The sequence below is a fragment of the Physeter macrocephalus genome, chromosome 10, assembly GCF_002837175.3.
Source record: "Physeter macrocephalus isolate SW-GA chromosome 10, ASM283717v5, whole genome shotgun sequence".
Classification (NCBI taxonomy): domain Eukaryota; kingdom Metazoa; phylum Chordata; class Mammalia; order Artiodactyla; family Physeteridae; genus Physeter; species Physeter macrocephalus.
In genome coordinates this window covers 70,551,278-70,578,287 of record NC_041223.1, presented here as the reverse complement: position 1 = coordinate 70,578,287, position 27,010 = coordinate 70,551,278, and the positions used below count along the sequence as shown (strand labels likewise).

At 39.8% G+C, this 27,010-nt stretch overlaps 1 protein-coding gene across 2 annotated transcripts; it reads right to left on the bottom strand.

The window, feature by feature from the left end:
- Positions 1–149: 149 nt before the first annotated feature.
- CNR1 (cannabinoid receptor 1) lies at positions 150–27,010 on the bottom strand. Of its 2 annotated transcripts, none has more exons than XM_007111152.2 (2): positions 26,972–27,010; positions 150–5,730 (listed from the first exon to the last, which is right to left on the bottom strand). In XM_007111152.2, exon 2 carries the CDS (start codon positions 5,665–5,667, stop codon positions 4,249–4,251), a length of 1,419 nt encoding a protein of 472 aa, XP_007111214.1. In that variant the 5' UTR covers positions 5,668–5,730; positions 26,972–27,010; the 3' UTR covers positions 150–4,248. The 2 variants fall into 2 exon arrangements, with proteins under 2 accessions (XP_007111214.1, XP_007111215.1); XM_007111153.2 differs by lacking the exon at positions 26,972–27,010 and having other exon boundaries at positions 4,249–5,506; positions 5,582–5,667.

Here is a 27,010-nt window from a genome sequence, read left to right as displayed (position 1 = left end):
AAAATTAATATATTAATCCAATCTATACCCATTTCTCAAATAAAGTCTTCATTGCTTTTGGGGAACAAATCAATCTTTTAGAATTTAAACCCCAAGTGTTTTAACATCAGACTGTGAAATAAGGCAGAATTCAAAGACACTGTATGTTCTTTGTGATAATCTAGAATTTTTATTTGATTCCAGGTAACTTCGGACAATAGACATGATGGGATGTTTTCTCTTTGAATAAATAACAATTTAACTACATCATTGAACTAAAATGTAGCATGGGCTTAATACATTGTAAATATTACATTAGTACTACTTCACTATAGTAATCTAATGACTGAAGCTACATTGAATAACAATCTTACTAGTACTTGTATACAAAGTTTTATTACTAACAAAGATATTGCAGAGGTTGCAAGGATGTTACCAGCTCAACAAACATCTAACAATACAATATTCTTCTAAGAGGAAAAGTAATCATGTTTGATTTACAGACAATAAAGAGCTTTGTTTTCCACTTGAAACATTGGAAATAAGAATCCAGATCATCTGGTATCTTAATTCATATTATTACAAGGAAAGGTTTCCTTTCTTGAGCACTCTGGATCCTCAGCAGGCCTAGTACACTAAGTTTACGTGAAGATAGCTTTTAGGATGCCACAGCAATGTAAAGAAACTCTCCTATCTGAAAATTACTGATTTGTAGGCCACTGCTTAAACATCTGACTTTTTAAAAACCTATTTACATACATTCAGCCCAAACCAGTAGATAAAATGTTTTGTCTATATTACAATAGGCATTGTTAACATTTCATCAGAAGGCCAGTGCAAGACAATTGTTAATAGCCATTGCCCAGCATTTAGGAGATTTTAAAATATCATACAAATATACAGTTAGAACACGAGAAATCTAATTTTGCTCATGATATTGGTGGTCTCTTTTACAGACATGGGATGGCAGAAATCAATCAACAGGACAGTAACTAGAATGCCACTCATTAAGGGCCAAAATTCTCCTCTGGAGGTTGGGCCTGCCTCCTGCAGTGTGGGTTTAGACGGCCAAAATTCCATGACACTTAATGCTACACAGACCTGACTCAAAGTGACGGGAGACTTGGGAATCATCTCAAGTGTAGGCATATGTCTGTAGCTTCTTCCAGATCTGTGTTTCTTTTACATTTATTTCATACATAGTGGAAAATTAGGGGTTCTTGGAGACAGCCCTCCTTTTCTAAATAAAACCGTTAGTCTGGGATTGAAAGCGTTCATCATTACTCTGAAGAAATTGAGCAGGTTGGCATTTGGCCCTCTCTAAAGACATATATGGTGGTGAAATGCATGATCAGGACACGTATGTCAGCCTCAGAGGAAAGTAGATAACTCTGAAGGTAGACCTTATAAAGCTTACTGCAACCTAAATTATATTTAAAGCAATGGGTCTCATTAAGGGACTAATAAATGAATGATACTATTGAATAATAATTCTCATGAGTATATTCATTGGGGAGAACATTTGAGTCACTTGGGTTAGGAAATGATATTAAAAGTATCAGAGTGAATCAAACTCATTTAAATGTTTTAAAATGAAGGTGATATAACACATACATGATGATATTTCACAGATATTTCTTAGAATATCAATAAGCACCAAGTTTAGTGCTGTCAGCCCCATTGTCCCTTAATTTATTATATATGATCGAGATCTTATAAGCACAACACACTATAAAATCTACATTGCATACACACAAATACAGTTTCAAAAATGAATCCTGGAATTCTTCTACCAATAACAAGAATTTCCTCTTCACCAGGTCTTCATAGCTGTGAGAAGAGCGTTGGTATTGCCTAGTGAGCTCTGAGATGTGTGGATTAATCTTCAGGGTAATTTAGAACAAAAGAGTGGCAACTCTTCAATGGAAACTAGACCCTGGTGAGTTTTTTCATAAATAATCTTTTCTCCTTCTAAAGAGATCTTATTAATCCTCTAGCACACTGAGCACATCATCTGCATATCACAGAGAGGTAAAGTGAGGGAACCAGCGGGCAGATTCGAGCCATACAGACAATTAAAAGCATCTCAGCTTGGCCCACAAGCCACATTCAGCCTTACACTGCAAGAAAGGACATTGACCCATCAGGCTGCTTGGGTACACCACATAGCTAGCAATCACCAGATAACTGCTAGCTCTCTGCTTTACATCAGGCTATGCAGGCCTCCTGGTCCTGCAAAAGCCATGCTTTATCTGTTTAGGGAGAAGAGAGTTTGTAAGTAAAATTTGTCAGAGTCAGGTGGCTTCTTAAGCATTATCACTGCTTACTGGGAAAGGGCCTAATTCAGAGCACCCATGGCACCATTAAGGAGTATGAAACTGGGGCGTAAGAAGAAAGCAAGTCACGCTCATCTTTAAGCTTTAGCACCTCTTGTTAATCAGGAACAGAGGAGAGGCCTGTTCTTTAAAGAGCCCAAACCTATACAGACAAAGCTGGGTGCTGGGTTATCACCAAGGGCATCTGCACGAAAGCACAGAAGCAGCCATATGACATCCAGGCCTCAATCACGAGTGTGTCAGGTCCTCACTGCCCTTTTCTGTCTCACCCACTGTCCGATAGGCCTTCTTACCACATAAGCCGTATGTGGTAGTCCCACTGCAGTGAGCAAAGTATAGTGCTACTTAAACTGGGATCACGCTCCCTCACACACAACTAAACTATGTTACCACTGGAGGGTTTTATTTTAGAGCTACTTCCCTTATAATGACTTACATCTCCATGGACTTGATCAACATTAGGTGCTCAGAAACCAAAACACTCCCATTTCCCGACATGAACACTGTAAACACAGACCTTGACCTGAAGGTTCATTATAGATGATTCCTTGCTAAACGCTGGTCTTACGAAATACCTAAAGGTCAGTTTAGTACTACTTGACCCAATTTCAAAGGGGGAGGGTTCTGAAAGCTTATTTATGGTCAGTATTTTTATCAACTAGATTTCCGGAAGAACTCAATTTTAGAAACTGAATTCTTGTGCAAGAGCGCAGGAAGGGGAACAGCTTTCACGTGGTCACAGTTTTCTCACTTTAGGACATTACTAGAACAGTTACAGGATAGAAACACACACACACACACACACATTTATATTCACACTCACACACAGTATAATTTTACTGATCCAGACAATACTTCTTTTCAATGAAGAAAAAATGAAGACTGTTGTTTGGCCACCCAGGCATGAAATCTACGTAAACCTGGAATATAAGGATGCAATACTCTTCAAGAAAACAGCAATTGCACAGTGATAACAACATACATTAAGATTGACACATGCTGTCTTAAGAGGTCCAGTAAGAGCTAAAGTCTAAAGCAAGTCGGAGATGTCAGCCAAAGTCAATATGCAGTCTCTCTTCTGTTCTGATTGTAATCCATCAGCCAACAGAACAGCTATAGTCCATAAGAGAATACGAGTCCTCGTATGAAAATGCAGGACTAAGAAATTTTTAAGTGTCAATGAATTCTGCTCAAGACTTTGGACAGTCTTCAAATTCTTCTTGTTGGACTAACAGAAAAATAAACCTTTATGGTTATTTCAATGTCAAATTTAAATAGAGATATCTGAAAAAATTATTAAGGTTTCTAAAGTTACATCATGGGCAATAATGTTTTAAAAAGTGGTCTCATTGGCATATATCCACTGCTTATGTGCCATTGTTCTCGTAGAAGCCCACCTTGCAGTTTTGCTGGACTAGACAAATATAAATAACACATGGTAAACACTGATACACATCTCACAGGACACACTACACTTTACAAAATAGCTCTACTTTATTACTATAACTGTCGTAAAAATGGACATCTCTGATCACTTCCGGACAAGTACATTTCACATTATAATGAAAGTTGTGATTACAAAGGCATTACTCATTTGATGGCCTTTTTCTATGGGTATTTGGGCTTCCAATTGTGTAGCCAAAGGTTCTCTCCTATTTCACTGAGACTTTGAAGGACCTTCCAGTCCCTTCAACAACAGGCTTTCTTCACCGTAAACCCCCGGAGAACTGAGTTTGAGGACCTACACTATGGAAACGTTAGAGAACTGAAAACTGATCACGGTGACAATCACCTTTTCACTGAGCGTGGTCAACTTAAAAAAATATAACCGATGAGACGACAGACTCTTCTGGGTTTTTGAGCTTTTAAAAAAAGAGAGAGAGAGAGAGAGAGAGAGAATTTCTTTTCCTGTGCTGCCAGGGACGCGTCTGGCTCACAGAGCCTCGGCAGACGTGTCCGTGGACACAGACATGGTCACCTTGGCGATCTTGACCGTGCTCTTGATGCAGCTCTCCGCGGCCCTGTGGACGCTGGCTGCATTGTTGGCGTGTTTGTGCAGGCAGTCCGAGTCCCCCATGCTGTTATCGAGAGGCTGTGCAGTGCCTTCGCACGAGGGGAACATGCTCCGGAAAGCATGTCTCAGGTCCTTGCTCCGCAGAGCGTAGATGATGGGGTTCACGGTGGAATTCAGCAGGCAGAGCATGCTGCAGAATGCGAACACTGTCTTAATGAGCTTGTTCATCTTCCCAAAGACATCGTACACCATGATTGCGAGCAGAGGGCCCCAGCAGATGATCAAAACCACCAGGATCAGGACCAGGGTCTTGGCCAGCCTAATGTCCATGCGGGCTTGGTCCGGCCGGGTCACCTGCACCTTGCCGTCCTCGGACGTGTGGATGATGATACTCTTCTGGGTACCGCGCTGGATCATGCGGACGGCGTGGCTATGCGCCTTCCAGAGAATGTACATGTAGGCGTACACGATGAATAGCAGCAGCACGCTGGTGACCCCGATCCAGAACATCAGGTAGGTCTCGTCGATGAGAGGGAAAATGTCTGAGCACACGGATTGCAGTTTCTTGCAGTTCCAGCCCAGGAGAGGCAGCACGGCGATCACAATTGCGATGGTCCACATCAGGCAAAACGCCACCACGGCCTTGGGCCGGGTGACGATCCTCTTATAGGCCAGGGGCCTGTGAATAGATATGTACCTGTCGATGGCCGTGAGGAACAGGCTGCCGACGGAGGCCGTGAACGAGGCTGTGACCCCCCCCAGTTTGAACAGAAACACGTTGGGGCTGTCTTTGCGGTGGAACACGTGGAAGTCGACGAAGCTGTAGACGAAGATGACGCTCCCCAGGAGGTCTGCCACGGCCAGGCTGCCGATGAAGTGGTAAGAGGGCCGGCAGCGGAGGCTGCGGGAGTGGAGGATGACACACAGCACCAGCAGGTTCTCCAGGACCGTAAAGGTGCCCAGCGTGAGGGAGAGCACGGCGATGGCCAGCTGCTGGCTGGGGTTCAGAATCATGAAGCACTCCATGTCCATGAAGTTCTCCCCGCACTGAATGTTCTCGTCGTTCTCCTTGTAGGAGGACAGAGACTTGTTGTAAAACTCGGTGAGGTTCACCTGGTCTGCTGGGACTAACTGGGGGTGGTCTCCCGCAGTCATCTTTTCTTGGAAGGGACTTCCCCTGAAGGAAGTTAAAGGAAATTTCTGCGGGAAGTACCCTAATTTGGATGCCATGTCGCCTTTGCTGTCTTCGTACTGAATGTCATTGGCACCCACGTAGAGGAGGTCTGTGGTGATCGTTCGGAAGGTGGTATCTGCAAGGCCATCGAGGATGGACTTCATCCCCTCTGTCTTCGATTAGGCCACACTCACAGTGACGGAGAAAGAGTCCCGCAGCAGGAAACCCTGATGGGAGGGAAAACAGATAAGCTGAATGGGGAGAGAAAAGGGAGATTTAAAACACACGAACAACTCGCCCTCCCCGCCCCCCCACAAAAAAAAAATGATGGTAAACATCCCAAATATGTCCCCTTGTGTTATTTCATTCCTGTCTCTGAACACAGGTCAAATCCTTGTCCGATTCTGTCAACAAAATGAGTCGATCCTTCAGTTAAAGAAAAGCTTCCCAGGGAATTCCCTGGTGGTCCAGTGGTTAGGACTCCACGCTTTCACTACCGAGGGCGCAGGTTCAGATCCCTGGTCACGGAACTAAGATTCTGCAAGCCACACAGAGCAGTGAAAAAAATAAATAAATAAAATAAAGCCACGCATTTGATCAATGTATGGAAAAATATACCGTAATAAAAATAAAAACACAATTAAGATTAAAAACAGAAAAAAAAAAACAAGAAAAGCTGTCAAAAGTTGGTGAGGTAGGTCACACACCCAACACATCTATTTCTTTCATTATTTAAGCTCTCTGGACTTGAGTCGCTGTGTGAGGCCCTCATGGACCTCCAGGGTCTGGTGGTCAAGTGAAATCAATGTGTCTTGGATGTGGCTGTGTTAGGGAGTGTTTGCCACCTGGCTTCTACTATCACACACACACACACACACACACACACACACACACACACACACACACAGAGTCCTGATGCTGGTGGGGAAAGCAACCACATGTCACACAATCTCTGCTCTTAAAGACTTTCCTGCCTTGTCACACAGGTGAGACTGAGCATATAAGACAACCAAAGAACAACAGAGTGTGGAGTCAAGGACTGAGTTGTGTGGCCTGTGTATTGAGCATAAAGGCAGAGGAGGGCGTTGCTGGGAACTATAGGAAGCGAGTGGCCTTAATGGGAAGATCCAGGTTCTAGCCCTGACTCCATCAGGCAAGTTCCCTCACCCAGAGAAGACGTTTGAACTGAGCCATGGCTGAGGCGAACTTCTAGAATGTCTACACCAGCCAAGAAAAATGTTTCGAAGGGTAAATTTGCACTGATGCTCCCGGGAAGAACAAGACCTTTAACACTGGAAAGTAGTCACAATGGACAGTGCTTCCAGACAGCGACTTCCATGAGCGGGGAGGTGACACCAGCACACACTGGAGGATGGGAGAAAGACCTGATCATCCAAGCCTTTCCAGGTGGATGGCACTGGAAGTAAGGATGGCTGAGGGGAGCGGCCAGATTTTCAGGGCTCTTCAATTCTCAGCAAGGCGATTTGGCTCTGTTTCAAAATAAATGGCCAGAGAATTGGTGTTCCTATTTATAAATATTTGTTTAAAATGTGGCTATTGGGCTCTTTAGCTTATATATTAGAAATACTGAGGGCAGTCCAAGATAGCGGTGTAGAAAGATCCTGAACCCCCTCCTCCCAGAGGCCCACCTAATCTACAGCTACAAATGGAACAATTCCCTCTGAAAAAGACTTGAAAACCAGCTGAATGGCACTTCACAACAAACGATAAAAGGGCCACATCAAGACGTGTGGGAGAGGCAAATCATGATGTCGTAGACCTGAAACTAAGCCAATGTTCAATGTCAATGATCTCAGTATAAATAAATAAAGAAGAAATATTAGAAGTATGGAGTGATATCTACAATCATTTTAAAAATCACAAAAGCCAATATTTTACTAATTGTCTTTTTGTTGTTCCTAAGCATATCACACTGTATTGAGGGGGGAAAAGATAGGCATTAGCTTGGATCCAATTAAAATGTTCTGAATCCTCCTGCTAAAACACAGAGATCCCACCTATCTGAATTAATAATTCATTTATTCATCCATTCAACAAATTGTGGCACACCCACTCTATGCCAGGCACTGTACTAGGCACTAAGAACAGAACAGTATCCGGAAAGAGCCCCTGACCACATGGAGTTCAGTGTAGCAGAGGAGACAGGCTGACCCTGTAAGTATGAGAAAGCATTGTAACAGCTACAGTCGGGGACATACAGGATGCTGTGGGAGCAGCAGTCTGGGGGTTGAAGGCGGCTTCCCCAAGGAAAGGATGTTTATGCCAAGAATATGTAGAATTAATGTGCGTGGAGCCAGGACACGGAGACACAGAAAAAACTTTTTAATGAATACCTGAAGTGTCATGATGTGGTTTTTGTTCCGTTTGTCTAGTACCTGGGAATAGGCACAACATGCTAAATGTGGCCCAGCTTCCCACACTCTGCCACCTCTAAGTCCAGGCCACCATCACTGCTCACCAGAACCCGAGTACCCACCACGTGGCCAGTTTTCCTGCCTTTCTCTGGACTGATCCCCTTTTGATCACTTGCCAAATAAATAGCTGCTGCTGTGATCTTCATAAAACAGGCGGCTGATTACGTGACTCCCCTATTTCAACCTCTTTGCCCTAAAGACCAAGTTCAAGTTCGTTCACGAGGTTTCCCTTTCAGGCCCATGCTCTCCCGACCACCCCACGCAGCTCTTCTCTCTGCCATCTGTGTCAGCCCAGCTGAGGGCCTTTCAGATCTGACCCTCACTCCCTTGTGCCCAGAGCTCTCCACATTCTGCTCCCCCTGAGCCGGAAAGCTCTCTACCTCCATCCCCACACCCACAGGATGAAGTCCAGTAAAAGGCTTCCTTCCCGGGGTTGTCTAGCCCCTGCCTGTCTCTCCATCCCCCCATCACCATTCCTGGACTTGCCACCACACCAGATAATTCGGTTCCACGAACACACCAAATCCACTGCTTTTCACACTCCTCTGAGCAAACACATTTTCCCTTCCTCCACCTGGTCAACTCCTTCCCCTCAGTTTGATGTAGCTCCCCTGCTCCCACCATAGCCTCTTTGGGGCCCCTAGAATATCCAGATAGAGTTCTACCATGGTGTCCATGGTGTTTACTAAATATTCTAATACTTCTCCGTGTTTGCATCTGTTTTGCCCCTCCCTCCCACCCACTAGGTAGTAAGCTCACTGAGGGAGGGAATTTTATTTATCTTAGTGTTTATTCATAGCATTTAATGTAATGCCTAGTGTATAGAAGGGGGCCCTACATAAGCTGGTTGATTGAATATATGTATTTCAAAAGAGGAAAAAAAATCCCTTTCCTATTCAAGGTGGGGGAGGGAGTCACCCAATCATAATGGGAATAAATAAGCATGTAGCTTGAATCAGGGTATCTATCCTAAATAGCTGCCCGATCCATTCGTGCTGGAAAAATGCTCTATTTAGATGAGGTACCCGCCATTGTAAATGAAAGCTGCCTGTGTGATGATTACCTAGCCTAAATACTCATGCAATGAGCCACATGACACAGGCAACTTTGGCTAGACAGAGGTGAAGGAGAATACCGGCAATATTTTACCGGATGGTGAACAAAGCAAGCATGACAGGTAAGTCAGGAGGGCTCCCTTAGCTCCTTCGTGGTCCTGTAGCCCTTTCGCACGATCAGTATAGCCTGCAATGACAGTTTGGAGGCACCACCGAGCCAAGGGCCCTGAATCATCCATGGCTAACTTCTGGCCTCGCTCAGGAACTTACTGCTTCTTCTCTGAGCCGGTTCCGCACACCCTCCCACACTGGCAAAGGGCAAGGCACACAAGGGCTGGGAACTGCTCAACCAGAGGCAGGGGCACTAGGTGCACAGACCACACAGGGCCACCCAGTGCGCACTGAGAGTCTGCTAAAGCCCAACCAGGTGTCCCAGGGAGGTTGTCTAGTTGTTGAGGATATAAAAATAAAGGACGCAGAAATTAAAGACTGAAGTTCAACAGCCCCAATGGCTGCCCTGCGCTTCCTGGTTCGTCTATTACAATCTCTCCTGAGTCCCCAGCTCAGCCTGGCTCCACCTGTTAACTCTCAACTGTCCTCGTGTTCCCTGTTCAGCCATTGGTCTGTCATATCCTTTCTCACATCCTCGGCTCTTCCAGAAAATGTCCTACATGTGCCCACCACTGGGCCATGTCTCTTGAGTCAAGTTTGCTCTTTGTGCAAACTTACATTCGCTCGACAACTCCACTTACATATGGAAGTGTTCATGGAATAGGAAGGACACAGAAGATGGCCACAATCTGTGAGAGCCGCTAAAGGTCCTGGCACTTCCTCAAATCTTACTTTTGCTTCTCAACTGCCACCCATACTGAAACACACAGCTTCCTGGCCTGGGAGGTGGCTCCCTGCTCCTTGAATCACCCTTGCACACCTTCCTCCTTTCCTCCTACCCCTCCCTCTGTCTGAAATACTCATTTCTAAGTTGTCTTTCTGAGATAAATGATCTTTAGCTCCTTGACCTGCCCTTCCCACCAGGGAGAACTAGTCCCCCAGTTTTCCCCTCTGTTATAGACCTCATCAGAGCATTTATGCATAAGTTTACATATTTATTTCCATAACTAGAATGTGCTTTCCAAGCACAGGACTGGCGTCTTTTTTTTCTTAGGTGACTCACTGACCTGATAACATGATAGCAGGCGGAGTGGGGGATGGGGGAGGCTGGGCTCCCTTAGAAATCTTCCCATGAACCTAATACAGTGGCAGTTGAATTTTATTAACTGATCCATGAAAGCCGTGATTTAATAATATATATTTGCCTTTTCTTAAAATTAGAAGAGAGAAAGGTAATTAGTTCAATGGACATTTGGCCTGAAGATCAAAGTTTGAGCCCAACATTTCCAAACAGCTACTGGGGGCCAGTCCATGATCTCCGTCCCGTAAGTCATCTTCTCTCAAGTAACTAATTCTCCCTTCACACCACCTAATTAAAAACTAATTTATTTGACATTTTGATTATTTATATGTATATATTCCATTCATACAATTCAAAATGTACAAAAGGATATACAGCAAAGAGTCAACCTCACCTCTCCCATTCTGATGTTCCAGCCAACCAGTTTTCCTCCTCAGAGGCAAGAAGTTTCTTGGTACTCCTTGCAGCGATATTCCATGCATATTCAAGCAAATATATATACATTTATCCCCTCTTTCTCTTCTTTTTAACAAATACTAATATACGTACTGTTTGGCACCTTGCTTTTCCACCTAAAAGTATATATGAAGACAGTTCCACACCAGTACACAAAACCTCCCTCCTCATTTAGCAGCTGCCTTGAGTATCTGTTAGATGAATGTGACCTGCCTCTTATGGATGCAGGTTTAGCTTATTTATCATCTCTTACTATTACAAATAATGCAGCCATGTCATGTTTCACATTTCTTACAGTATTGTGAATAATCTCTCTAGTCACCCAAGCCCACACTTACCCTGGATTCCTTCTCCTCGGCCTCTATAATCAGGTAGACCACTAAGTCTTGCTGATTTTTCCCCTTTTAAGCACATATGGAGAGCTTATTATGTGCAGCTGGCCCTCTGAGCCTCCGATGTATATCAAATTATTTTCACAGTAGCCCTGTGAGGTAGATGCCATTATTATCTCCATTTTACAGATGAAAGGCACAGAGAGGGTAAGTAATTTGCCATTCACACAGCTAGTAAGGGCAGAGCCAGAATGAGCTCAGATATTCTGATTCTAGAGCAGTGTTGTCCAATAAAAATGGAATGCAGAAGGCTGCTGGACATCCAATATAAGATGCACATTTTTTGGGTTGTTGTTGGTGGGAATGTAAGTTGGTGCAGCCACTATGGAAAACAGTATGGAGGTTCCTCAAGAAAACTAAAAATAGAGTTACCATATGATCCAGCAATCCCACTCCTGAGCATATATCCAGAGAAAACTATAATCCAAAAAGATACATGCGGGGCTTCCCTGGTGGCACAGTGGTTAAGAATCCGCCTGCCAATGCAGATGACACGGGTTCGAGCCCTGGTCCAGGAAGATCCCACATGCTGTGGAGCAACTAAGCCCATGCGCCACAACTAGTGAGCCTGCGCTCTAGAGCCCATAAGCCACAACTACTGAAGCCCGCGCGCCTACAGGCCATGCTCCCCAACAAGAGAAGCCACCGCAATGAGAAGCCCTCGCACTGCAACAAAGAGTAGCCCCCGCTCACCGCAACTAGAGAAAGCCCACACACCGCAACGACAACGCAATGTAGCCAATAAATAAATTAATTAATTAATTAACTAAATCTATAAGAAAAAGAAAAAAGATACACGCGCCCAGTGTTCATAACAGCACTATTTGCAATAGCCAAGACATGGAAGCAGCCTAAATGCCCATCAACAGATGAATGGGTAAAGAAGATGTGGCACATATATACCATGGAATAGTACTCAGCCATGAAAAAGAATGAAATAATGCCATTTACAGCAATATGGATGGACTTAGAGATTATCATACTCAGTGAAGTATGTCAGAAAAAGACAAATACCATACGATATCACTTATATGTGAAATCTACAATATGACACAAATGAATGTATTTACGAAACAGAAACAGACTTACATAGAAAACAAACTTACGGTTACCAAAGAGGAAAGGGAGTGGGGGAGGGATAAATTAGGAGTTTGGGATTAGCAGATACACACTACTACATATAAAACAGATAAACAACATGGTCCTACTGTAGAGCATATATATATATATATCAGTTATATATATATATAACCGATACACTTTGCTGTACACCAGAAACTGACACAACATTGTAAGTCAATTCTTCTTCAACAAAAAATTAAATTTAAAAAAATGCACATTTTTTTCACATTTTTAACATCCCTGAAATTAGAGTGTATCTTATAGAGGGTATCATAGTTTCGTTGTCATAGAGCCTCTCCAGCTGGTGCCCCCCCCCCGATGGGGTCAAGGAGATGCCCTCCCAGAGTCACCCTCCTCCAATTCCAGGAACTCCGTGGGCTTGCTCCTGGGGTCTGTCCTTCTGGAGGCCACCTGGAGGCAGCTGTTTGTGGGGGAGGCGGTGTGAGGATACGCAGGCTGGGCCGATGGCACACGTGTGCCTGCGTGCGTGTGTCCCCGTGGTGCAGTGTGTGTGGGAGCAGTAGGGGGGGCGGGCAAAGCTGGTTCCCCCGCACCATCACGTTTTGCCGTCTAACTCCAAGGAGGCCAAAAATTCTAAATTTGAACCTGGCCTTGCAGGCCCTCGTGAAGGCATATTTGTCAAGGTAAGAGGCTGGAACATACTTTATTTAATAGTTTATGAGCTTGATGTATAGCTTCAAAATATTTTTTTAAAAAAAGGAATGCAAGCCACATAGGCAATTTTAAAGTTTCCATTATCGAGGGTAAAAAGGAAAAGGTAAAAGGTGAAATTAATTTTAATAATATATTTTATTTAACTCAATACATCCAAAATATTATCCTTTCAATATGTGGAACTAGCCACATTTCAAGGGCTTAATAGCCACATGTGGCTAGTGGCTACCATATTGGAGATGGTTTGGATATTGACAGGTTTGGAGCTGCTTTCAACCTTTATGATACATCATCTCCCTAACCTAAGACTGGGATGCTACTATCTCCCTTCTTTTCCCCACTGATTCCAGCCAGTCCAAGCACCAGTAATGGAGAGAACACTGAATTAGGAGTTAGCAAACCAAGATTAGTGTCAGACCTGTATTTGGGTAAGTAGTTAATCTTTCTAAAGCTCATTATTTCATCTGTAAAATGGGAAGGAGAAGGAGGAGGAGGAGGATGCCTCAATCATAGAATTGTTCTGAAAATGAAATGAAAAAGAAAGTGCACGTGAAGTACTTAACATAGTGCCTGGCACAAAATTTAAATCTTCAATAAATATTAATTATTATTAGCATTACTTAGTATAATGGCTCTTTGCCATATACTAATTATCCTTCCAGATAATTCATTGACTTAATTAGACCATAGGCTACTTATTCAATTTTTATTTTTGTCTCGGCACTTAAAGCATGAAGCAGATATAAGATACACACATGGGTGAGGGAGGAGGAAACTTTATTGAATGTCTATTACATTCCAGGCATTTGAGAGACTCTGCATATATTCTATCATGAAATTGTCATGACAACTCTATCAGGTGCTTATTTATAATCCCCTTGTCGCAGATAAGGAAGTGGAGACCATTAGATTTTAAATATATTGTCCAGAATATGAAGAGTTTGTAGCTGAACCCATGTCTCTCAGACACCAGAGTTTCTGTTTTTGGACTTTATACATGCTTTTAAGCATTAACAGTAACTAGGATAAAGCCATTTTGCATCTTATAGTATATTCTAGTCTTCCAGCTTCTTACAAACACGAATTATGGCATTTTGCCAATAGTAATTAAGACTACCTCCTACTAAATCACTCTTTCCTATCCCAGACCATCTAGGTAAATCTGCCTACTGGCATGTCCTCAAGGATGAAAATATTAGTATTTGGAAGAGGTATAATGCTTCTTCAGTTAAGATGAAGGATCACAAACCTTATTTCAATAATTCAAAACATGTGTGCCTGTGATTTACTCTATATTAAGATCACCACATATGTGATCACAATTTCCCATTTTAATGTGACCAAGCACTTTCATTAAAAAAAAAACCAGCTTGTTAAAACCTGAGTCAGGGCACAGTGTGGTTATGAAATATAGAGTAATTTCTACCCAATATAAGCCAACTTTAATTAAAGAATACAGTTAAACATATACATGGATTTTGTGCAGTTCAAGGATCTTAGCAATGTCAAAATGCCACTGTGCACAGGCTATTTTAACAGTTAATGGGATCATGGCAAGAAAACTGTGCTCTGCATTTCGGTAACTCTTTATTTTTACATTTGAATTATTACAGTAATTTCCACCTTACTATTATTATTTTTTTTTGTATTGAGAGTTTTCTTTGAGAGTTCATTAGTAATATAGTTTAGGCTTTGGGGGATGCAGCTACCATTAATTTTGTTTTTGTTTGCTACTGGGAAAATCATAATTGGAAATTTCCAGCAATATGTGTAGATGCACCTATTAAAGAAGCAGTTAGGTTTTGTTACCATTATAGTAAAACAATGATTGAATGACATTTAAGGGGATTTTCCTAGAATTCTGCTTTTAAAAATATAAGGAACATAGTCTAACAATTTAGGCTGTAAATCATGCCTTTATAACAATAATAAAAATACTTTAATATATTGAATCTATTATTTTTTTAAAACTTCAATTTTTAGAATAACATCACCTGTTCTTTTTGCCCACCTCTCTATGCACACCTGCTTTTCTCCATCTACCACCTCCAAACTTATACATCAACTAGCAGGCTATGGTGTCATCAAGAAATTGTTATGGGTTTGGCAGCAGTATGGAGTTTTTTTAAAAAGTTTATTCAGAGTCTGTATCTTTGTTTCTATAACCATTAAGGGTATAAAACATCCATGTTCTGATTAGGATGAACATGGAGTAGGTCCTCAAAACAAGACTTCAAATAAAGTCTTTTCTATACCAGTATAATTTAATAGCAGGCTATTTTAGATGTCATTGCCCCACTGAAGACCTTCTTTGTTTCAGAGGGACACTTCAGTAATTTAGATATTTGGCACTGCTGATTCTGGAGTCAAAATCCTTGCAGCATCTCTGGGGGAAGAGGCACTAGAGAGTATTTGCTTCCTGTAGGATGTCATGTCCAGGAAGGCAGAAAACCCTCTAGAAGCATCAGAAGCAAGGGCACTCCCAATATAGTTACAGACTGTATCAGCCGAGCTGGCTCCTTTTCTAGATACTAATCTAGATTAGATTAGAATCTAATCTAATTAGATTAGATTCTAGATTAGATTCTAATCTAATCTAGGCTCCTTTTCTAGATTCTAAGTTTGTAAATGCTTTAAGGAAATAATCCCAAGCTCTTCATGTCTAGATTGATAGGCGTTCAGGATATCAAATGTAGGAGCCATAGGCCTTTTCTTAATCGTGTTGTTTTCCTTAGTTTCTTGGTTCTGTCTTGTTCTGCTTGGCTAACCTTATAAAAGAGCCTTGCGAATGGTTCAAGAGAAAGAAGGTGCCAGTGGATATATTTGTTTGTTATTTTCCATTCATTTCTGGGAACAAGTCTGGTTTCTCTTAATCTGATCAAGAAAAATAACTTGCTAATGTATTTCTCTAAAGTCAGTAGGGAAAATTTTAGTTGACTCTTATAACTGCATTATTTCTAAGGCACGTCCTTAATATACACTGGCAGATCTCACGGGCCAGCTTAACAACTTGATGAATGATGCTTCTGTTACAGCTGAATGGGCAACTGAGTCTGTTCTAACTCTTATCTAACCAGTTGAGTTTTGGAATTATTAAAGTAGTTTGGTCACTTATTGCACCATCTTCCACAGCAAAGTCAAAGATTGACTTAATTATCCTGATAATTCAGGCAAAAATACATAATTCTTCTTCCTTGTGTTAATGTTCTCTCTCTTTCCCGTATATAAAAGAAAATTCCATTATGCTGGTAATGCTCAGTTGGTTCTGAAAGGCTTAGCTTTTCTTATATTTTGTAACATAGAGCAGAAGTTATTAAATGTACCCTTTTCTCTGGTCTATTCTTACTAACAATATGAATGTTACATTTTTCATTAAAAATATCAATTATTATGAACCAGATAGACATTAGGACACTTATCAGGCTATATTTCTGTTCAAATTTAACCTGAAGTATAATTATTTAACATTTATAGGCTTCTTAAAGCATAAAGAATTTCAGGGCTCAAGAAATGATGCCTTTAAACTACATCAAACTAAGCACTCACTATTAGGTGAAAATGCTAGGAGGAAAGCCTATCACAAAAGCAAATTGATGATACAGATGAACTGATTCCTTAGATTTGTTGACTTTTATAACCAATTCCATTAATCATTTAATTTTGCTCTGCTGTTTTGATGTTTCCTCCTACCAAGTGCCTTTGCTTGTTTGGCACAGGGGGCAGTTGGGGTAAGGGAGATACATTTTCTATATAAGCTGTAAGGAGCATAATTGAAGCAGCCTTCCCTTAAAATAGAATTTGCAAAGCTTTCAATTCAATAGAAGCCCTGGCCCATATACAAAATACTCCATAAGATTGTCTTTATCTTGCATGAGGTTTGATCAATAAAGGCCGAAAGCAATATGCAGAACCCAGTAGGCAGGTAATCTTGACAGTTCATTGCCAAGGACAACAGTGGTTTAAAGCGTGCTACATGTTGTCCAATGGAGCAGCATACTTTTCAGTTTCTTCATTCAACTTTCAACAAAAAGTATCTTCTCTTTGAATCCGTGAACAGACACATGAAATCCAACTAAAAACAGAGTCTTGTTTCCCCAGGCTCAAATCTCAGTGATTGGGTGACTAGGGTGATTAAATGTACGACAGAGAAAATTCCAGTTCCCAAATATTTTCAATCAGAAACATGTTTATGTGCCATGCATCATGCTAAGGATATGTATTATTTTTAATATTTACATGAATTAGGTGCTATTACAATTCCCATTCTACATATGAGAAAACTGAGGCTTAGAGCGGTACAGCTTTGCCCAGCATTTCCCACTAGAGAGAATGGAGTTAGAACTTCAACACAAGTCTGTATAACTCAACGTCCCTGCTCTCAGCTTCGAGGTCCAGGAACCATTTAATAAGACTGTCTTCTTTCCACTTCTAAGGAAAGGGAAGAATCAATTTTGAGAAAGGAGGTAATAAATAGTACTTAATAATTTTACACAATTGAACAACTAAAATCTGAAGGAATTGCTCTGTTGACAGAAAAAAAGTTGCCCATAGCACTTGCAAATCATCCTTGTCCCATGGGCTTTAGGGACAAAGTATGAGAATTAACTATAAGCTATAAATCCTAGCCTTGGATTAGCACCTTATTTGCAATCAATGGCTGTTGGCAAGTAATAAATAAAATCTAACTCGTCTTTGCCACTAACTTTAAAAATTACGTATATATTTTTTTCTTCAGTAGTCAGTTATAAATATTATGGACGGTTATGATAGTTTCCACGACACCAGCAAAGAACAGAGAGGGCACCTTCCTTAGGTCTGAATGAGACGTGACTGTCGTTAGTCGACAAAAGCTTGAAACATCCATTGCCCATACGGAGATATTCAAACTCAAAGGAAATCACTCCACTGCCCACCATGAGCAGGGTGGTTTTCTTAACGCCCAGAGAGAGGACGCCTCTCAAGTTCTTAAGATCTTGCCTGGAATCAAGGCAGAAGAAACTATGTAATCGTCATTTGGGCTCCAACAAGGGAGTGCCTGTGACTCACTCTTGGCGCCCAAAGGGCACACAGCTGTGTTACTACAGCAAGGCGGCAGATGGATATAAAGTTATTGGCCCCTTACATGCTTCATGTAACATATTTTTGTTGGGCATGTGCTCTGTGCTAAACACTGTAGACATTGTCTATGCACGTATCACACCTGGATAATGGATACAGGTCAAGGAAGCAAGGGAAGTGATTCTCCATTCCAACGAACCCATCCAATAAAGCCCATCCATCTGCCTTTCCCCTCCCACAGAAGACAGAGTTGAGTAGGATATGAATACAAGTAATAAGCAGATGATACTTCAGCATCAAATAGTACTGGCTTGGGTAAATTCCCTTCCTATATGTGCTTTGAGGTTTTCTCCCTGGAGAGATGATTGGCAATGCTGAGTCATCCCATAGCAGTCTTTCTTGTGTCTAAACCCTTCAGATCATGAACACCTTGAGAGTAGGGGCCTGTATTATATGGTCTTGAATGTCCTCTGCCTGGCACAGTGCCTGGCACCGGGTATGTACTCAATGCCCGTTTACTAAATGAATGTTGGCAGTAGAGCAGAGCTATCCTAGCAGAATGACTTTTAACTGTGGACAGTTTTCCTTGGCATAAAGTCAGTTGATCATTAGGGAAGTAAACCTGAGTCTTGGTCTCATACAAACATCCAACTGGAAAGAACTGTAGCCAGATGTAAAAGTTACATGAAAGACATCAACAACTGTTTATCCCAGGATCTTTGATCTCAGTATCAAACAGAAATTATTTTGATGGCAAGTAGAAGTTACGGACAAAGATCAGGTATTTACTTTCTATTCTGATCCTTGTTCAGCCTGAGTATGTACTATGAACCTCAATGTTTTGCCATATAACAATGACATATAAGGAGATTTTTGTGAGATGCACAACTGTGAATGAATCCTAACTATGTGCTGTTGATAGACCTTTAAAGACAGTGTATGAAATTATGATTATAATGGACTTTTTCCTTCCCTCAGATGCATGCTATTATGCACTGATTTTTCCCAGATGGGTTTCTCTGTGTGCAAGTGTTTTCAAAGCAACTTATCAAGAGAAGTTATGTGAAAATTCAACCACTAGATGGAGTGGCTTTTATAAGCCCTCAGGAATCAATCTGTTACTCTGTTCAGTGGACCTGGTTCTTGCTTTGGTTGAGCAACTTTTCCTGCTAACAACATTTTATGCGTTTTACAACTGAATTAATTTAAACATAAATAAGAAAATATGTTAAAGAGGGTTATTACTAGTGCCTACAAAAACAAAATTTCGAATTGCTTTTCTGAGGCAAAAGGGCATTAAGAAAATTTAATATATTGATAAAAATTAATTGTGAGTATTTGGAATTGTGCCTCAAGCAAGTAATTAAGAATGAGTAAAGGAAAGTAGTTATACGGAAAACAAATGACACGTTTATGCCAAGAGATGCTAAAAGTAAGAATGGAAGGTCTCAGGAGCCCCAAATCAATTCTAATAACAAACTCAACTCATTTCTATTTTATGAAACATTTGGCTTTCCAATTTTCAAATATAAAATCACCAACACAGGTCATAACTCTGCGATGAAAAAGAATGGAAAATTATTTTCTATCATTACGGAAGCTAAAATGGAATATTTCACGAGAGAAGTTAATATTTGTTTAAATACTCATACAAATCAAGGATACACTCGTTTTCTAAATAATTCAGTTTCCTTCCTATCATTTTCTCACTGGAATAATTTTAAACATTTTTATTGTGTGTAAGTTCAGGGTTCCATTTAAACATGATTTTAAAAACTAGGTACTTACATATCACCTACTTTAGCTGAAAATCACTTAATAAAAAAAATTTTCGGTGTGTATGAACAATACAAGATATAAACAGAAAAATATGCTTTCAAGATGTAAATTTTAATTTACAAACAGAACTTGGTTTCAGTAATGATGTAAAATATGCTTTGGAAATGTAGTAACAAATTGGATGCAAGTACAGAGTTTTTATGCCATTGAAACCATGAGGTAGTTCTATTATACTTAAGAGTTTGACCTTGAATCATGGTTTGTGTGGTACAACTATGTGATTTTGAACAGAGTTGAGGAACTAAAAGTATTCAGAAAAAGTGATGTGAAGATAAAGAACTAGGAAATAAGATAGTTGAGCATAGGCTGGATATCCCAGAGTACACCTTAAAGAACAGTCTGAGAAGTCACATGTGGTTTGGAAGGGCACACAGAGTTAGTTATTTTATAGGTCAGTGGTTCTCAAAGGATGCTCTCCAACCAGAAGAAGCAGCATCACCTGGGAACTTGGGAGAAATGCTGTCTCAGGTCCGGCCTCAGACCTACAGAATCAGAAACTCGGTTCCTGGGTTGGGGCACATCTGTGTTTTCACAAGGCCTCCAGGAGATTCTAAGACAATCTAAAATTTTAGAACCATTGTTAAACATGGAAACCTGTGAAAAAGACTAGATGGGGGAGGAAAATAGAACCAGTCTTTAAGAAGAATTGAGGTGAGATAGGAAGAAAGAATATTCTATGAGCATAGGTTTTTCGATCATCGAAATGGATGGTGAAGGAATTCTGTTCATGATAAAGTAGTCTCCCACAGAGGATCTTTAAAACCAAGCTTTTTCTATTTGATTGGAGTAGAACAATGTAGTCTAGCCTGAAAATGAGCTTCTCTGTACTTTTTCAGGTAACTTATTTGCTAGATCTTTTGTCCAGCAAAGAAAAGTGGCTTCAAGACATAACATGTACTTACCCAGTAAGCAGATATAAATTAAAAACTGCATACCATTTTCTCTTAATTCTATTTACAAAGTCTATGTAAAGTTTGATAGGACTGCTAACCAGGTCTATCAACACCGTTGTGAAGGAACCCTTGACTACTGAGCATAAAAGAACAGGAAAAAAGTAAAAGTAAGTAACACTCCAGCTTATTTCCTTTTTAAGCTGGAAATGTTTCTATTTGTTCTTCTTTTGCCAAAACCATAAAATAATGTATCACGGGAGGTGAACCCAGAAAATGACAAACTAAAATGGAAATTTTGCAGTAGGCCCAAGTAATGCAAATCTACTGCAAATTATCTTACAGAGTTACCCTGGTAATTATGCAATTTGCACTGCTTATAGCTGGCAGGGATCTTTCAAAAATACCTACAAGTTATAAATATATGGAAATGTATCCCAAAGCACTTAAATATATGACTCTGGGCAGACTGTTCCCTCTCTAATTATTTCATCAATAAAAATGGATCACAGATTACTCATAATTAGTCTCCTTAGCCGAGGACTAAAATCATTCAAAAGGTTTCCCTTTTTAAAAATTTGTATGAACTTAGATCTAATTTCCAAAAGTAGTTGTACATTTTCCAAAGTCAAATTCCCACATAGACAAAGATACAGATTTCTTTGGACAATCTTTTGCTTCCTTTAGTTATGAGTTAAGTTGTTTAATTTTTTTCTTTTTAGTTTTTTTTTTCCTTTTTCTCCACATGCATATCGCTTGTTCACCACAACTTGTACAAAAGCTAGAGAAAACATTTACAAATTCTGGTAGCAATGCATTAAAATGAGTTGAAAATATGGTCCATTTAAGAAGTAACACTGGGATAAACCAAAATACACAGATCACAGTGGTATTAAAATAAGCTCTCTTACAAAGAATAAATCAAGCTGATTTATTTTTAAATATAGCTGGGTTAAAAGCAAACAAGAGTGACAAAGGCATACTATCTATGGTATTGGTTCACTTGCTATATTAAAAACATCTTTTTTAGCCACCTGACCAACAGCAATCAATGTTATAAAATTTCCTGGTACAAATGTCCAATGTGAAAGTAGAATTTTTTTTAAAGCATACTGGAATTTATCACCAATTTAAATGTAAAACTCCTTTTAACTCAATTTACAGAAGTCACATTGACTCCAATTTTCTTCTCTAAATATATGGTCTAAGAACAAATAAAGAAATGATAAAGGAAAGAGGGGAACCCTCCCATTTCAACATAAACTTTGAAAAACATTATTTCCTAATAATATATTATTTTAATTATATTTAAATATACTACTGACATACACAGTTTGTGAAAGCATTTGCCAGTACATTCAATTCCCACAACAGATTGCCTGGCGTGTCTTTGAAAAATGCTTCTGCTTTTCCTTAAAAAGCAATAGCATGGAATTTGCTAGTGGGAATAAAGAAATAGACATCACACTGTCAAATTTTGGAAACTATGCTGCACTTTACCTCCTGAAGTTAAAAAAAAATTTTAATACTATTCAGAGTTTATAATGGTGGTAAGGAATCATGTCAAAGGTATCAAATTTCTCTTCATCGAATCCAAACTCTAAACAATTAAGAATCCAAATTTGAGTGGAAAAATAAGACATCAGATAATAAAATATCATACTCCAAGGGAAAAATGATTTGCCATCTGTGTTAGGAGAAAAGGGAACTTAAATCCCTTGCTGCATTCAAAAATGCAAAATTTATTTTAATAAACTTATTCAAAAATACAGACTATAATGCAATAACAGCGCAGGGGGTTAAAAAAAAAAAAAAGAGCTGGCTAAAAACACACTGATTCCCATTAGACCAGTCTCAACTGGCATGTTCAATAAGAAAAGAAAAGAAAACAAACAAAGCAAAACTTTTGAAAGCCTTCCTAAAGTGCAGGTGTGAACATTTCTCCAGTTGGGGCTAAAACAGAATTCACAGTATTTTGAAACAACTGCTATGACTCTGCCAGGCCTACTTGCTCAGGTTTGGGGTGAAAACAATTCTTTCCTCAAAAACCCATACAAACACAACTCTGAAATTCAGAATTCCATGCTCACTAAGTTATGAAATTCACCTGTCCAAATGAAACTTTCAGAGGATATCCCAAAGTTATTCACCAATAATCTATATGGAAAGTACTTCAAATATATGGAAAATAGCCATAAACACTAGATCAAGAATATATTTGTAATCACAACTGCCCTAGAAAAACTGTTACAATGAAATGTACTTTATTTTCCATAAGGCACCCTGTTCAGTGAAGAAATATGACCCAGGAAAGATTTTCAGTAAATATTTTATGTTAATAACTAGAGGTAATCACACTGATTACTTTATGTAATGGCTTTGACCTCTGATTACTGATATGTCATAAACATATCTATTATCCATGCAAGCCTGTTTGAGATAGAAGTTCATCTAACCTCAAACCATTTGAAGAGTACCAAGGGAAGCACTGGAAAACCGCTAAAACAGCCTTCCCCTTTCCCCCTCACACATTTCCTATAGTTTTAACTTAGTTGTGATAGCATTATAATGTGTTATATCCAACAAATATACCTATACTAACATGCATCTCGTGACACAGTAATAACCTTGTATATCTTCTCCCAACTTTCTTCCAAAATTAATAACCAATCAGCAAGATTGGTGAAAACTGTGTTAAACACATCAATCGGTGTTTATGAGAAAACTATAATCGAATAGGGTTCTGCCCATACTAGCATCTTTGCAAGATTTTTAGAACACAGGACACTGGAACAGATTTCCACTATCCTGGAAAATAAGAACAGCCTTGTTTTGATTCAAGCTGGATACTTCCTTTTGCCTTGAGTCTTCCATGTCCTCTGCAGAGCTGCCTTGAATTTGGACATTTCCCCAAATTTGTAGTATTTATTTAAAATCTGATTCATATGTTCAAATATATCAAGGCAACATGTCTCAGTTTTTATTTCGGTCTTGATATATGTCTTTGAAAAAGTTTCTTCAGACATACTTATAAAAGTGTATTTATATATCTTGGTCATCTTAAATTATGCAGTATATAACCTGACATTTTGTAAACTCTGGATGACATTATTTCTTTTAGTCCAGAAAATATTTGGGAGAAATCTGAGTTGATCTGTAATATGTTATAAAGTTAACCTAATCTAATGTCAGAATATACAGATTAGTGAATTAAATGGTTATCAAAACATTAAACAGCAATTCAGTTACAAAGTGTTGAACCCTCCAGTCCCTCAAAAATCAGCATTCATGTGGTTATAATATAAGGTTAACATTATCATGAGAACAGGATTAGGAAAGAGCTGGAGATTCAGGGGGGAATATAGGAAGTTAAAATTTTGCCAACACAAAATACATCCATTGGTTTTGATTTCCTCTTATTCTTTAACTTCTCAACCAACTTTCAGTCAAGAAAAGCAAAATCAGTAGAGCTTTCAGCCCCTCAAAATATAGATATGCAATATATAAACCTGCCCTGGCAGTTTTTCACAACAATGTTAGGTCCAGGTCATTGCAGAGTCAGAAGCAGAATTATAAATAATTTAAACCCAAAGGCTGTCTTCACTCTCATTTGTTAGTTCAATTAGAAAATGATGAATACAAAAATAAAAGAGACAGACTTACACTGGTGGAGACAATGGCATCCCTTTAGAATGAAAGAGGAATGAAAGCTCTCATCTGTGTGCTTCATGCAACTGAGCTAACATCATTACCCCAAGAATAACAGTCAGCAAACTAACAGACAGGCTCCATCTTCCTAACCAAATTCAAGACCCTATAACCAAATCTCGTTTTACTCATCATGTGTTGTTAGGTATTTCCAAATTTGATTTATTACTCTTTCTTGCAGCATTCCTGGAGAGCTAATTATGGGAAATAATCCCTCTCCTTATTAGGCCAACTGTTTTCTGGGAAGAAACATTTGGTAAGCCTGGTGAACTATAAACTGCTATTATAAGTTCCATTTCATAACAGTTTATTCTAATACAGCCGAGAATTCCAATTCTAATTCCACATACTAATAGGTAAGACAACCTAGGAGCTTGTCTAAATATCCTGGTGGTTCAGATTAATTCAGTCAAAGCAAAAAAGAATGTCACATGATTGTTTTGAGTGAGTTTTTCAGGCTTTGCCTTAGTAATTAATAAGCTGACACCGCATACTAAATACATATCAACACAATCACTGGGACTGCTTCTTTCTTGAGAAAATAGGTAAACCGATTCAAGGAGTTTTCTTTTGGAAGAGACTGTGATAGGCCACAAATGTAGTGGTTCTTCTGGAGCATTTCATTCCCAGCAGTTTCGTCTTGGTAACATTTAACAATTTCACTATTTTAACATTTTGAAATGCCAAAAAGAACACACTGATCCTGCAGCTAGGCTTATTAGAGAAGAACAATCTCACAAGCGAGACAGGGAGGCACGTGGTCCACTGGGAAAAGGGTAACAGAAAAAGAAAACAGTGGATAACAAACAAAGCCGAGCACTACTCCAACGTGAGATGAGATTTTTCACTACAAGGTGAAACTTCACACGCCAGAGTAAATAATATCACCTAGGGCTTGTTTAAGGGACTAGGCATAACATTCTTTTTATATGCACATGTACTGATGCTATCTATTAAAAGTTGGGGGGGGGGTGTCATGAATATAATTTGCCTTCCTAACAATGAGTATACAAGCATAGTAATTTTATTTTTGAAAGGTCAAAACTGAGCAGTTGCCCCCTGTGGCATCATGTTACCCCCAGGGAGACTAAGGAACACAATGAGACCTTTCCCCATCAGACACTTGATACCTACCTCAACCAAGATTGCTCCTTGCCTGGAGTGGGAGACATCTTTGGAACAAAAAGAGTTCGTTTACAGTAAGTTCTCCTGATAACCTAAAAATGGATTTGTTTTTAAAAACCATGTCCAAGCGTCTTCCCAACTGTGGTAACTGCTATTGTACCTACAGAAACCGCCTGCAGCATGCAACGTTTAAAATTCTGGAGGTGTGTGGATTCTGTTCATGTATGGATAATCAGAAAATAATCTGTCTCACTTAAGAAACTATACGTAGCCTTTTATTTTGAGAACACTGCTTTTAACTGAGTTACAGAGTGGGGGAGGGGCAAGGAATACCAAGAAAAAAGGACAGAGAAAAATCAATCAGTATATCTTCTCTTGCAAACTGTCAGTAGGGTGGGATTAGAAAAGCAACACCTTAAATCAGATGAAGTCCTATGGGAACCTTAAAGGTTGGTTGCTCTGAGCTTCTCAATATTCTGCAAAATCGATTGATGGCAGTGGTCACCCACTGATACTCAGTGCCCACTGAGTTTCCCCAGAGAGATTCCATTTCCCCCATTGTTCAAAAGATACTAACTTGGTATTAAAAATGAGAAGAAGTTATGGGACCCACTGAGATATATTTCAACACCTTTAAAACCAGTAGCTCTGCCCTAATTTCTTATTGGATTAAATGCCCGAGGATGCTAATACATCAAGAAAGCAACAACAAAGGCAAGAATAGTACTCATCCGAAGGAAAATAAAAAACATGGGAGACACACTGATTAAAAGGTGACTACATTTTTTCTCATCTGTTTAATTAAAAACTAAAATCAGAAACATGCACGTTGCTTCTAAACTTTCAAACGACCAAATGACAGTTTCTCACGTCTGTCACAGCAAACACATTTTCATTCAGGAGCTGATCCGTTTGTGATTGTGAGCCTTGGCAAGAAATGTCTCTTAAAAACACAACGTCAACTTTTTCATCTAACAGCTAGTTCTGAATTAAATGGTTCCATCACTTCAAATTGAGATATCAGCTAAATGCTCGTTCATTTTTCCTCAAAGAAGAGTGGTTCCTGTAGCTATATTTTTATATGCAAAAGTTTATTATTTGATATACATTCCTTTATATGACATTTAATATTTGACTTTAGACAGTTTTCAGGTTTGGTGCAGAGATCGATGGATTTCTTCGGGAAGACTTAGTTGATGATATGGCTTAGAAGCATCAAGTACCAACTCAAGCGCCCGTTTTTCAAACATGCACAATTACACATTTTCCACAAACAGACGTCAGTGCATACAGAGAGCCAGGTGCACACACATTCAATAACTAGTAAATGGTAGAAACCTCCAGAAGTAGCACAGACCACAGTTAACAGGCTGGGACTCTACGGCTTGGTAAACACCGATGCACAATTCGCTCGCACGGAATAAGAACTCCACGAAGGACACTTGGGGACCACGCCGGTCAGCACCCGAGGGGGCGGGAGGCGGAAGAAGTATTTAAAAACGCAACTCTGCCAGGTCTTACCCTTCGCATCCCCCGGTCCTCGCGGGAGAGGCTCCCTCG